The 12,265-nt window shown below is 42.6% G+C and overlaps 1 protein-coding gene across 6 annotated transcripts in view; it reads left to right on the top strand.

The window, feature by feature from the left end:
- The window catches only part of RERE (arginine-glutamic acid dipeptide repeats), a 257,136-nt gene that overhangs the window by 194,338 nt on the left and 50,533 nt on the right, over positions 1-12,265 (top strand). For all 6 annotated transcript variants that reach the window (XM_052791717.1, XM_052791716.1, XM_052791713.1 and 3 more), the window contains one exon: positions 7,908-7,988. In XM_052791717.1, the coding sequence (XP_052647677.1) occupies positions 7,908-7,988 (81 nt within the window). The remainder of the gene's footprint in view (positions 1-7,907; positions 7,989-12,265) is intronic.

Raw genomic sequence — 12,265 nt, 5'->3', positions numbered from 1 at the left:
TTGGCACCTTTAAGTCTTTCAGCTGATATATTTCTTGTCAGTTTGTTTATAGAGGATACTTGATCTTACAGGCATATGGCCTAAGGAGTGTAAGATTTTTATCACATGTTGATGACCAGCAATGCACTCTGAAGAGGTGCTTTGAATATCCAGTAAGAACATTAATGCCTTTTAATACAGATCGGTGTCTAATGAATCCCATCAAAATATTTTTGTTTTTCCGTATCTTTGAGTAAGAGGACTTGGTGAAAAAGAATTTTATTTTCAAAATAAATACCGCAGAGGTTAGAAGACAGTTTTGTCTTGACACAATAGAATTATTTCATTTTAAAAAATTGACAAGAAAAATAAACAGACCATTATCTATGACACGAAAGCTGAATTTGGTTTTAATACATATTTTGAACTAAACTCACAATCTGCTGAATGAAGAAGCAAATGGAGTAAGTGTATTTCGGAGGTAAGGGATGCTTTCAACCGAAAAGAAGTTATCTGTACACACACTCACATACATGTATATGATTATTCTCTTCCAGTCTTGCTCTAGAAAATGATCACTTGCATGTGTGCCTTCCCTCTTAGACTGGAAGTCTGGAAACATGTTTGTGGCACAATTTAAGAAACATTTACCTGTTTACCATCTTGAAAGGGGACTGTTAAACAAACAAACAAACCCAAAACCCAAACAAACTCGTCTCGAAATTGGTTACTTAAAATTTGGAGTTCGTAATTAAGCAGCAAGAACTGGCATTGCAGGGGTTGGCTGGCATTTATTACTGTTCGTGCTTCACTGTTATAGCTAGCTGGTGCAGTGTACCGTGCACCGAGTACGGTGAAAGATCTTTACTTGCTGTTACTCCCAAAACTTTCTGCAAGCCAAACAGATCATAAAAGAGCTGGTGTGTATAGTGTCAGCAGCCATCAAAGCACAGACATTCCCCTACAAGAGAGGGCTGCTGCGACAGAGATTTGTAGTAAGTGGTTGCAGATGTCTTCAAGCAGTTGCCAGACTGCGTGAACAATTTCTCATACCTTTGCGTGGTTGTGTCAGAGAAGAGAATAAGGTCCTTCAAATGATGGCCTGTGCTTCAGCGCAGCCTCTTCAGGAGGAGACTCTAAATTGCAAGCTGGTGACAGCCTTACTTCCTGCAGGAGTAGAAAACGAAGTGCTGTGGTTAGAGATGGGACGGAGGAGTAAACTTAACCTAAGAGCATCTCAGATGTTGTAGGCTAAAGGCAGATAACACTGAGGGAAGAGCAGGAACACAGATATTTCTGCAAAGATCTACTACTTCTGCGTGCATGCTTGAGATCTGCACGCGTCTCTGATATGATGCCAAGGTCAGTGGAACAACATGCAGAGACATTTAGGGAAGGCTTATGGTGTCTTTCTAAGATGCAAGCTTGCCAGCTAGGTGATATTTGCAAGCTTGCTGTTAACTGATGTAACACACAACAGCACAAGTATCTAATGCTAAGGGTAAAATCGCTTGCTGCTTCAAAATTAAATTTAAAAAACATTAAGCACAGTTCCAGTAGTGACAGGAAACAATAAAACGAAGTTCAGATGAGGCTGAAGCATATCCTGTTCTCCCAGCAGCAGGGCATGTTAAAGGAACATAGCAGAGGCCTGAACACAGACTTTTCTTGATGGGTCATCTTTTCCAGTGGACTGGTTTTTTTTTTTGTTTTGTTTTGTTTTTTTAAACAAAGGTTTCAGGTGAGCTTCACTGAGTCATCATGCTTGTTCCTCATTCTACATGCTACTGTTGTAACCTAGAATATTCTGTTACCTCCGGACCAATCCTTGTTCGTGGCGAGTTGCTCTGAGGATGTGCGTTCTTAGGCCAAGAAATTTCTGTGGAACGTCTCTCCCTTCTGCCCTCTCCCGTACCCCTAGAAAAGGGTCTTTTCCCCTCTTCTGTAGCTTTCTCTCCTCTTTAGCTGGCAATTTGTGCCTCTTAAAAATCGTGTTGTGGAAGTCTTTGACTATCCTGTTTTCTCTCTGACCGGACAGAACGTCTGTCCATCTCTCCATCTGCTTCTCCATCATGCAGCCTTCCTGGGCTCGGTGCCCGAAAGCGTTTTCCCCCACCTTTAACCAAAGCCGCCAGTCCCCAGCCTGGGCTGTTCGAGAAGGCAGGACTGCGAGAAAGGCTGCCAGCCAAGGCTGGAAGTGCATGGAGCACAGCAGGGGCATAGCAATCCGACTGCAGCTTCCCACCCCGAGAGACCTTCCCTTCTCCGGCCACAGTCCTAGCTGGTGCGGCGTCTTTTAGGGCAGATGAACTTTTTCTGGGCAAGAGCGTTCAGGGAACAAAGCAGCTTGTGAAAAGAGTTAAATGGGCATGGTAGGTGTCTGCAGTGGTTAGGTGGATTCTGAGAATACCTTGGATATGTGTGACAGCTGCATTTTCTTCAACTTAAGTAGCTCTTTTTGCCCTTGATGGAATTAGTTACTGAGTAGTACTTAAGTCCTGTCCGTTACTGAGCATATAGAATCCCTTTGAGGTAAAGATACAATAAATACTGGCATCATTTTCTGCTACAGCCAGGTATAGTTTAGTGAAAAAAAAACTGTGAACACAAGTTACGTTTTTGTAAGAGATATCTGACATCTTTAGGCAAAACTGCATCTTCTTAAGGAAACTGTCAGGGTATTTCTGTTTCCAGAGGACAGTATATATCACTTAACGTTATCAGCAGTTGCCTTTATTCGCACTGTACATACGTAAGTGAAATATAATGTTAAAACTCAGCCAAGCTTTTAATAAAATGTACTCTGTGCACTGAAATTCAGCTAGTGTGCATATACAATGTCTGCATGCCAAAAAATTATTTGGGGCAATCTATAAATGTGCTGCACATTTAACAGAAGTTTTGCAGATAGAACCAGATCTCATTTTCTTTTCAGAACAACTGCCATAATTTTTCATCTTGTGAAATTTAAGAAATAAAGATGCTTTTATGCATTTAGCATTTATTTGCTGTTAACCATTAAAACCCCGTAATTTTTCCTACCGTATTTACTATAAAACTTAAAAAGGCCTGTTAAATATGGAAGATGGTGAAAACTTCAATTGGCACCTGCCCAGAAAACCTTGGGCCTTTCAAACCATGCACTGTACCTACTGCTTTCATGATAGCAAAATCCTCCTTTTTTATACGCTCATAAGTAAGGAAAAGGTTGAGAGAAGAACTTGCTGTTCTTGGACGTGGTCTAAAGAGGAGATTTTTTTTTTAGAAAGATTGAGAAAAAAAAGTCTTTATTCCCTGGATTAAGAAGGAACAGAAAAGGCTCTGTGTTTGTAAATATATTGCATTACAACATGCTCTTCACTAATTAACCAGGTGGAAGTCATGGGAAGGGAATGAAATACCACATGGATTTTCTAAGAGAAAATAGATTTGATCTCAACCTTATTGAAGCAGCAGCTCAGAAGAGACATATCAGTAGCAGTTATGAATTTACAGTTTTATCAGAGTCGTCCTGCCTTTCTGAAGCCCATGAGGTTTCAGTTTGAAATTCTTAAATTGATTAAACAGGTTGGTTTTGTACCATATGTTATTCTTGCATGCTTTGAGAAACAGCTTCATTTTAGATTTCTGCAGTAAAGAAGAAAACTGAACGGGGCACCTCAGTTCACAGTCAAAACCTGGGGTGCTGAATTTCAGCATGCAGCAGCAAATTTTTCCTGCCAAGCTGTAATCTCTTGATAATAGAAACCCTGACGCATAACCTTAACTACAGCTTTGCAATGGCATTATCATCACATTGATAAACACGCCATCTGAGCTCTGTTAGTCAGAACATAATGGCTTTGTGTATCTTGTCATGATATTTGTTTCTCGGGATAAAATATGGGACCTGCAAGTAACACATATGCAAACATTAACATGCTTGTTCCTTGTTCTTCCTTGGTTATTTATAGCTCCCTGTTTACACATTGTAGCAGGATACTGCAGAATCTAATACATTTCATTGGGGAAGCTCAAATTATAAAATGGTATTAGGAGATCTTGTGTTATGGCTGGTCAATAGCCATGGTAACCACTTTGTAAAATATAACTGCGTTGTCTCTCAACATTGACTGACCTAGCAAGCCATGGGATTTCCTAATGCCGCTTCGCAGCGATAATTATCCGTAGCGGTTTTTTTAATTGTGCTACAGTTTGTCTTCAGTGAACAGTACAAACAACAATGCTGACAGAATTCTGTCATAAATAATGTTTTAAAGTTAAACCTAAGTGGTAAAATTGAAATGTTTATCTTAATTTTTAAAAGTACAGAACTTGGATTTCTAAACCATTGTGCCCTAGAGCCACTTCCAGTTTTTATCAAAACTTCTCTTTCTCATGCATCCATAGGTTTGAGCCTCATTGTTCTACCAGCCCTGTATTGTAAGACTATTTTAATTCAGCAGCTGTCATTTTCAGATGCCTTCTGCGAGTAGTGCAACATTTCCTGCACCATTAAAATGCAGACATAAAATTTGCTGCATGTCATTTGTGCAGAGGAGAGAAAATTTAAACTGTGTTAGGCAGTCTGTTTTATGAGATGCTGGAGAGCAACAGGTCACTTCTGATTTGGTGTGCAACTATTTAGTTCTTTTAAATATATAAAAACATTTAGAGGTCTCTGTTGTGCTTGACTTGGAGAAAAGAAGTAACCGTTCTTGCTGCAGGCTAAGGGAGGACTGAACATGATGCCTGAATTAATGGAAGACTAGAATAGGAAGGAAAATCTGAAAAAGAAAATGTTTTTAAAAAACCTTGATAATTTTGTTAAGCTTTAGAATTTCTGTCTAAGTTTCAGAAACTAATTTTTGTGTGCTTTGTTGTTCTTTGTGTATTAAGAAGTGGCTTTCTCTTGCCTTTCAATAGAGGCACATAACTATTTTATAGTTGGATATCTTGCACTGCCTCAATAGCCTAGGGATAATTCTGTATGACACCGATAAAGGTGACAGCGTAATTGGCCAAAACTTCAGAATGCCAGAAGGATTGACTTCATTCATATTTGGAACAGCAATTCAAGCTCCCTCTATTTCTGTTATTCAGATAGGCTATATGTTAGGCTTACGTTCCCAGTAGGAATTTTTGACATCTCATGAGTTCAAAGGAAAACAGTTTGTCATAGGCTTGTTTTAATACAGAGTTGAATCACAACACAAAACAAATGTAAAATAGTTTGGTTAAAAGGAATCTTAAAAAATAAATAAAACGGTCCCTTGAGAATTCAGATACACCGTCGTAAGTCTTTGGCAAAATGAGGAACAGGGAACCGGAGCTTTTCATTTCATGCAGTGGACCAGATTGCGCTCTGGTATTTCACTGTGCTTTTTCATCCATGGTTGGAGTGTTCCAGCTCTGGTTTCTTCTTATTCCCCTACAGCTTTTTATGTTGCCTTTTCCTCTATATGCTCTGTTAACCGATGCTGCAAAAGCGTCGTACCTCTGATACAGTCCATGAGGCAGTGATGTCAAAGCCAGGAACTGAGCTGCATTGTTTAGAATCTGTGAGTTCCCTTCGGATTGCCTGTTTTTAAATGTTTCTTCGTTTAGTTGATTTTCATTCTTTGTGATAAGCTGCAGACAGGAATTATATTGCTCTTTGGGATGTTGGGAGTGGTATGAGGGCATGTTTGTTTGCCTTGTTGCGGCTGCCATCTTTTCTTGCCCGGAAGGACAAGGCAGAAGAGGTATGCGTATGGTGCCAGGGGAGCGATCGGCCTTCCCCTCAGCGTAATGAAAATTCCTTGTCATTCATGCGGTAAAAAGCGGGAAGTATGCATGCGCGTTAGTGACCAGTTACACGCTGTAGGCAGTCTTGGTATCTTGCTCGGCAGGTATGTGTGACTTCTGCCTGTGAATGGGGGGGCTGGTAGCTTGCTATAGTAAAACTTCCCTTGTTCAGAAACCCCAGCACCCTGGTCACTGAACTCTTAAACTCCCGATTGCTCTGTTCACTGGTTTAAGAGGAGCAGGTGGGTATGAGCAAATTATATACTGGAAGGGACTGTAATCTCAGAGCATATACAACTGGTGGTTAATTCTTGCCTCTGTGCCCCCAGGCATGTTCCTGGCAAACCCTAGCAGTCTTGCTGGTTTTGAGGGTCAGGGTTAGGTAAGGATAGATCCCCGTGGGAGCATATCTGCAAAATAATATGCATGAGGTTCCAAAGAGACTGCTCGCTCGTATTCGGCGTTGTGGTGGGAGCTCATGAGGTGTACAGAGCACTATTTTAGTAGCGAATTACCCTTTCTGGGATTCCTTATCCACTTCACAACATGGAAGCCTCTAATTGCCTGCCCACCTCCTTCACATAGATGATTGCAAGAAGATGTGGTCCAAAATACATTAAGCCAACTTGAGGTATGTTTCTTTATAGGGAATTATTAATTCTCATCTCCCTCCCTCCAGAATGTTAGGGCCCGTATACTCAACAACCCTCTTTTTTTTTTTTTTTTTTTTTGCAGGCAGAATTTGGTTATTTGCTAGTGTTAATACCTGTACGCTTATTATAGGAAAGAAAAAAGTCCTCGGGCCTGGCCCTTCCAAAAAGAGGCACTCTGTGCTTAGTCTTCATCTCCTGCTACCGATTCGTGGGGGTGAGACGATGGGGGGATAGCACGCTGCACCAGATTAACCAAATGAAGGTGCTGGCCCCGGAAAGAGAGGAGCAGGAGGAGGAGGGGAGCGAGCGATGCTTGCAGCTGGAGGCTGAAGCGTTATCTTGCCGGGGGGGCGGGGGGAAGGCATTGCAGAGGGGGAAGCATGAGTGCAAGGGGCAGCTGAAGGGGGGGACCGGCGAGTAAAAGCCGGGCAGCCGAGGGGTGCGGCAGATGAGATACAGCAACTGGCAGAGGGGCGGGGAGGGGGGAAAGACGCCAGCCCGTTGCAGAGCCCGGGACGGGCGGGCGTTAATCCGGCGGCCGATTTCGCGGGGCTTTCCCGGGGGCCAGCGGCCCCGCCGGGCCGGGGCTGGGGGGCGAAGGGGGGGTGTGGGGTGTGTGCGGCGATCCAGGCCGCCTTTTGCGGCGCGCCCCGCGGGTGCCGCGCCGCCCAACCCCGCCGCGATCACATGCTGGGCGGCCGCGGCCGCCGCCTCCCGCCCGCCCGCCCGGCCCTCCGCTCCGCTCCGCTCTCGGCTCCTCCGCTCGCCTCACTCCCCGCGCCGCAGCCCCGGCCACCCGCCATCGCCGCTCCCTACCTGCGCCCGCACCGCCGCTTCCCCCCCCACCTCCGCGGCCGGGCCCCGGCGGGCGGCTGCAGGGCGAGAGGAGGAGGAGGAGGAGGAGGAAGAAGCGTCTCGGCGTGGCGAGCGACCGCGGACCGCTGCGAGCCGCGGCGGGGACGGGGAGGGGGGAGAGCGGCGGCGGCGGCGGCTCCGCTTTCCTCTGGCGGAGGGCTTTCTCGCGAAGCCGTTTGGGTGTATTCCGCCGAAAATCAGGAAGGGTGAATCCGGCGGGTTGGCGTCTGCAAGGACTCTTTAACCCCTGCAGCACCTTCTCCGGAGAGTCACTTTTCTCCCCTGAGAATCAGCGTTGCGTATTTTCCTTCGCCTGCTGCTTCTGAGTTGAAAAATAGACTTCGAGAGAGCCGTGCGGCAGAATACTTCGGTCGTTTTGGAAAAGAACTGACTGTGGTACTGACTTTTTTAAAGCTTCAGATGTTGGAAGTTTGACATGGAAGGGAATGCGGTTTGAATTTTTCGGTATCTTTTCCAAGCCTTTTTTCCCTGCCTGTTTTCGGTTGCCGTGTAGGTAGACGTTTCCTTCTATCGACAGACCTTAAGCTAAGAACGTTGTTTGGCTGTTGTGCTGATTAACAAGATTTTTTTTTAACCCCCCCCCCCCCCCCCCTCCTTCTGCTGACATACTGTTCTTGTTATCTTTTATCACAGAAACGTTTTATTAAGGGGTTGAGGCAGTACGGCAAGAACTTCTTCAGGATCCGAAAGGAGTTGCTTCCGAATAAGGAGACTGTAAGTACATTTGGACTTTATGTAATTTGCTTTTCCTCTTGCTGCTTCAGTGTTTGATCTTACGAAACTGTTTCCTTTTCACCCTGAGCTGAATTCTCTTCAGATAAATGGAAGAGAAATCCACGGCCAGAGAAGGTAGCTGTAATTTTTAGTGCAGTTTTTAGGTCTTAGCGTATGAAAGATGTTACATAAAATAGTCGTCATTGCTGGACGGAGTCGCTAAGGTTGGATGAAGTGTATTTCTGGAGACCGAATCTAATTTTAAATTCTGACATTACGATGGGATAATACATTTATGTCACCCAGTTGGGCTCAAATGGCAGCGGGTAATTAAAGAAAGCCAAAACAAAACAAAATCTAATTGAATCTGGAAGACTGAGGTATGTGCCTGCTCCTATGACCTGCAGAATTCGGTGGTTGTATTTAACTCTTCACGGTCCTGAAACATGTGGACAGCAAGCGTGTAACTTCAGTTTCTGAATTGATCTGTAGCTTATTACTGTACTGAACTTCATAAAGCTTACATAACTGTCATTCTACGGAAAATCCTGGCAAGTGCTTAGAAGGAAGATGGACAGGGAGGAGTGGTTGACTTCTTCAAAGGAAAGAGGGTTTGGGAAGCCTTGGGAATCTAGTTACTTTTCCATTAGTCCTAATTGCCAAGCTTCTCTAGAAGCTTCGGTTTCTATTCTGCAGGTGTCACTTAACTGCTGGGAGGGTGGGTTTGGAAAGCGGTTTTCATACTTGTTCTGAATTTAGAAGGGAAATAACTCGATGAAAATTGAGTTAGGCTATTTTCTAGCAGTGTGTTAGTGATCTGGAAAATACTTATTTAAAGCACAACTGGTTGTTTAGACACTTGCATGTGTGGAATTTGGATGTTCAGTGGGGAAGAGTGTAACTGTAAAGATATTTTAAAACCTATCATGTACTGTAGGATGTTTCCATTCTCTTCTGAGATGTTCTTGTGAGACGATGCTGTGATATCACAATCTTTTGTTGGTTAAATAGTAACACTGCGTAAGTCAAATAGGAAGGGAAGGATGAAATGATTCCTGGAGTGCCTCAGTTGGTATATATGTTCACTGATTCTGTTGAGAAAGATGTGAAAACTTAATTACTGATCAAGTGTAGGTAGACTTTGCTTCGGTATTCTGTTGGATTTTGAGGCATGAAGGCCCACTGTTGGAAAGATGACAGCTTAGAAGGAATGCCAAAATAGTATGCTTCTTAGCAACATCTAATGAATCCAGCATATAGTCAGCTCAAGCAGTCCTTTTCTCTTTTCTTTGGAGTATCTCCTAGCAATGTACTTAGAACGAATTGGTGTTTACTTTAGAAATGAATTCTGCTGATGATAAAGTTACTGAGAGGCAAAAGTACTCTTCTGAAGTTTGAATTACAGCAATTGTGAAATATGCTTTTAAATATAAAATGTCTCTGTGATAGAGAAGAACAGTTTGCAGGAGAAGGGAGTAGAAAAACTACAGAACTGCGAGTTGGGGGCAGGTGTCTGACCGTGTTTGTGCTACTTGACTTCTACGTTTGAACTTGGATATCAGGCCTAAGGCTTTTTGTAAAAGTTCTGCAAGTTTGCAGGTGGTGTGAAACTTTATATAAGCTATCATTTTTCAAGTGTTACATTTTTGTTTCGTTAGGTCTAAATTTTTAGTATAGAGAAGACTAAATGTTAAGTTTGAGCAACTGGGAAGCAGTGTGTTGATGGTTTTGAGCAGGCTTTTTTAGCCTCTAGTGGTAACTGATCTACAAATAACCTTTGACCTACAACGGATTGTTTAATCTCTGTTTCCCATTTTTGCCCACACGTCTCACTTCTGCTTTCTTTTAATTCCCAATCTTTTTCAGACAAAATTGACAGCAGTTTTGCTATAGTAAGACATGCAGAATAAAGGCTGCAGTAAATAATATTTGACTATCCAGTTTTGCTTTTCCTCCTTAAAAGTGGAATAATGAACAATGTAAATTATAAGGCTGTGGAATTAATTTGTCTGTATTTTTTCATCACCAGAATGATTTCAGACACTTTGCCTGCCGTTTTTCTACTGCAGTGTGAAGTAACCCTCTAGCAATTCCAGAAAGGCTAGAAAAAAGGTGTTACGTTCCTGTTTAGCCACCATATTAACATGAGGTGAAACTCGAAAGATTATTATATGGACACAGAAGTACTACAGCAACTCCCAGGTTCTGCAAAAGCTACTTGGAAATGAGTCAGGGGCATTCCTGAAGTGACTTGCCCTAAATGGAAACCAGGCTATAGGTCAATACATCCTGCACGTTTCTCATTTATTAGAGTTTACCTTACCAGTCACTGAAGCCTGTGGGGAGGGGAGCCAGGGTTTTTGCCTCTCTGCAAAACCCACTTAAAGCTAAATCTCCTTATTATCATGCTTCTTGTATAATGCATGCCTTTTCTAGACACTTATATTTATGCTGCTTTCACTGGGGGAGAGCTCTTCCTAATATCGTCTTAAGCCCTGCGGTTGGAGTATTACAATACTGGAAGATAAGTAATACGATAGGAATACAAAATTATTGTAGAGACTAGGCCTATTTTATATTAAATCAAGCCGAGGCTGCTGTACAGGAAGTCAGAATATAGAGGTGAGTATGACACTGTATTTCTTTTATAATATTGGAAGGTGTAAAGTGGCCGTGGTGAGAGATGAGAATTAGGCCATACTGTAGTAAGTTTTCACAGGCATGTTAAGGAATGTCCTATTTGAGTTGTGCCTTTGCTTTTTTTCCTCTCCACAGTTAACGTACAATATCTTTTAAGAAAACCCTGTATTTGTCAGTGTGTATTTTAACGAGTTTAACATAGTTTTTCAACTTTTTTTTTTGCTTCTTCTAAATGAATAAAGAGCAGGAAAAAAAAATACAAAGTATTTACTGCATATCAAAGCTGTATGTCTGTTTAGGTCTTTATTCTTCCAGTTTATTTCAAATTTCCAGTTTACTTCAAAGTTTATGTCCCAGTGGGCATGAATGTCAATAGCTGGAGCATTCTCTTCAAGCTTTTTTAAGCAAGAGACAGAGGAACTAAAATCAGCTCTTACCTGAGCATGCCCTCTGCTGAAGTGGGAATGCTGAAATGGATCAAGGAAAGCCAGTAGTTTTAAGGCTGCTTCAGTGTTAACCTTCTGATACCCTGGGGAAAAAAGTGCCTTCATGTAGATGAGCTTAAATAAAACTTCTGAAACTTCTTGGGTTTCCACTGAACTCTGTCTTAAATATATCTTCTCCTCTGTTCCCACGTATCTTTCTTCCTTTCCCCTTTGTCCTCAATAGTCTTCTCTTAGTTATAGTTGAATGGCACAGTTGGTGAAGTATCCTGCTCTCATTTGGTTCGTGCTTAGCAGCACTTTTGATTCTTCTACGTGGTAAGCCGAGAAACAAATTTTGGAGGCACCTGTGTGACACGAACAGTTTTCATTATTAACTTTCATTTAAATTCGTATGTTATGAGAATGCAAGGTACCCAGCTGGCAACAAGTCGTCTTAAGTATCTGATTTGGCTTTAAGTGTGATAATTTTTTTTCCCCCTGTTTTGGTATAATTTGCTAAAACTTTGTGATAGTATGGGATTTTTGAAGTATTTAAAATTCTCCTGCTCTGAATTCTTTAGGTAATTACACTGAGCTGCTTGAATTTGAGAGTTTTAGAAGCACCAGCATTGTGATAGGCCTGAGATAAATGTACTTAAATGCCTACAAGGTCGGGGATCGACTTACTGTGTTCTTGTAAATAGCTTAACTCTGTGTTAGTGACATGCAAAAGGTAAATAGAAACATGGAATGAACGTGAGCTTGTGCAGAGCAATAATGTCCAGTCAGAGCAGGAGGAGGAGGATGCCAAGTCATGGTGTCAGCTTGCTCAGATTTAGAGCTGGGTCCTGTTCCATGCAGCCCACCCTTGCGCTGGTCACTCAGAAACACTTCTGTAAGCTTTGGTTAGGGTGCAGTTTCAGTTTGCCTGAATGATTTAAGGCCATGGTCCCAGAAGAAACAGATTTGTTTTCCTCTGGCTGGAGTTCACGCAGCCTGCTTTATGTCAGGTTTGTTGTCTGACCAGCGGACCTCAAACATCTTGGAGACGGAGGGGGGATGTGTGTGATTGTCCCTTTGGCAGCCTTACATAGGTTTAAGAATAACGTCGTGTTATATCATTAGATAGCCATGGTGTATGCTGCAATGTAATTGAGGCTTTGGAAACACTGCGTCTTCCATGGGAATAGGCCGAAGTATTTTTGACCTCTT

Source organism: Harpia harpyja, chromosome 7 (genome assembly GCF_026419915.1).
Source record: "Harpia harpyja isolate bHarHar1 chromosome 7, bHarHar1 primary haplotype, whole genome shotgun sequence".
Classification (NCBI taxonomy): domain Eukaryota; kingdom Metazoa; phylum Chordata; class Aves; order Accipitriformes; family Accipitridae; genus Harpia; species Harpia harpyja.
This window is presented reverse-complemented; position numbering and strand designations above follow the sequence as displayed.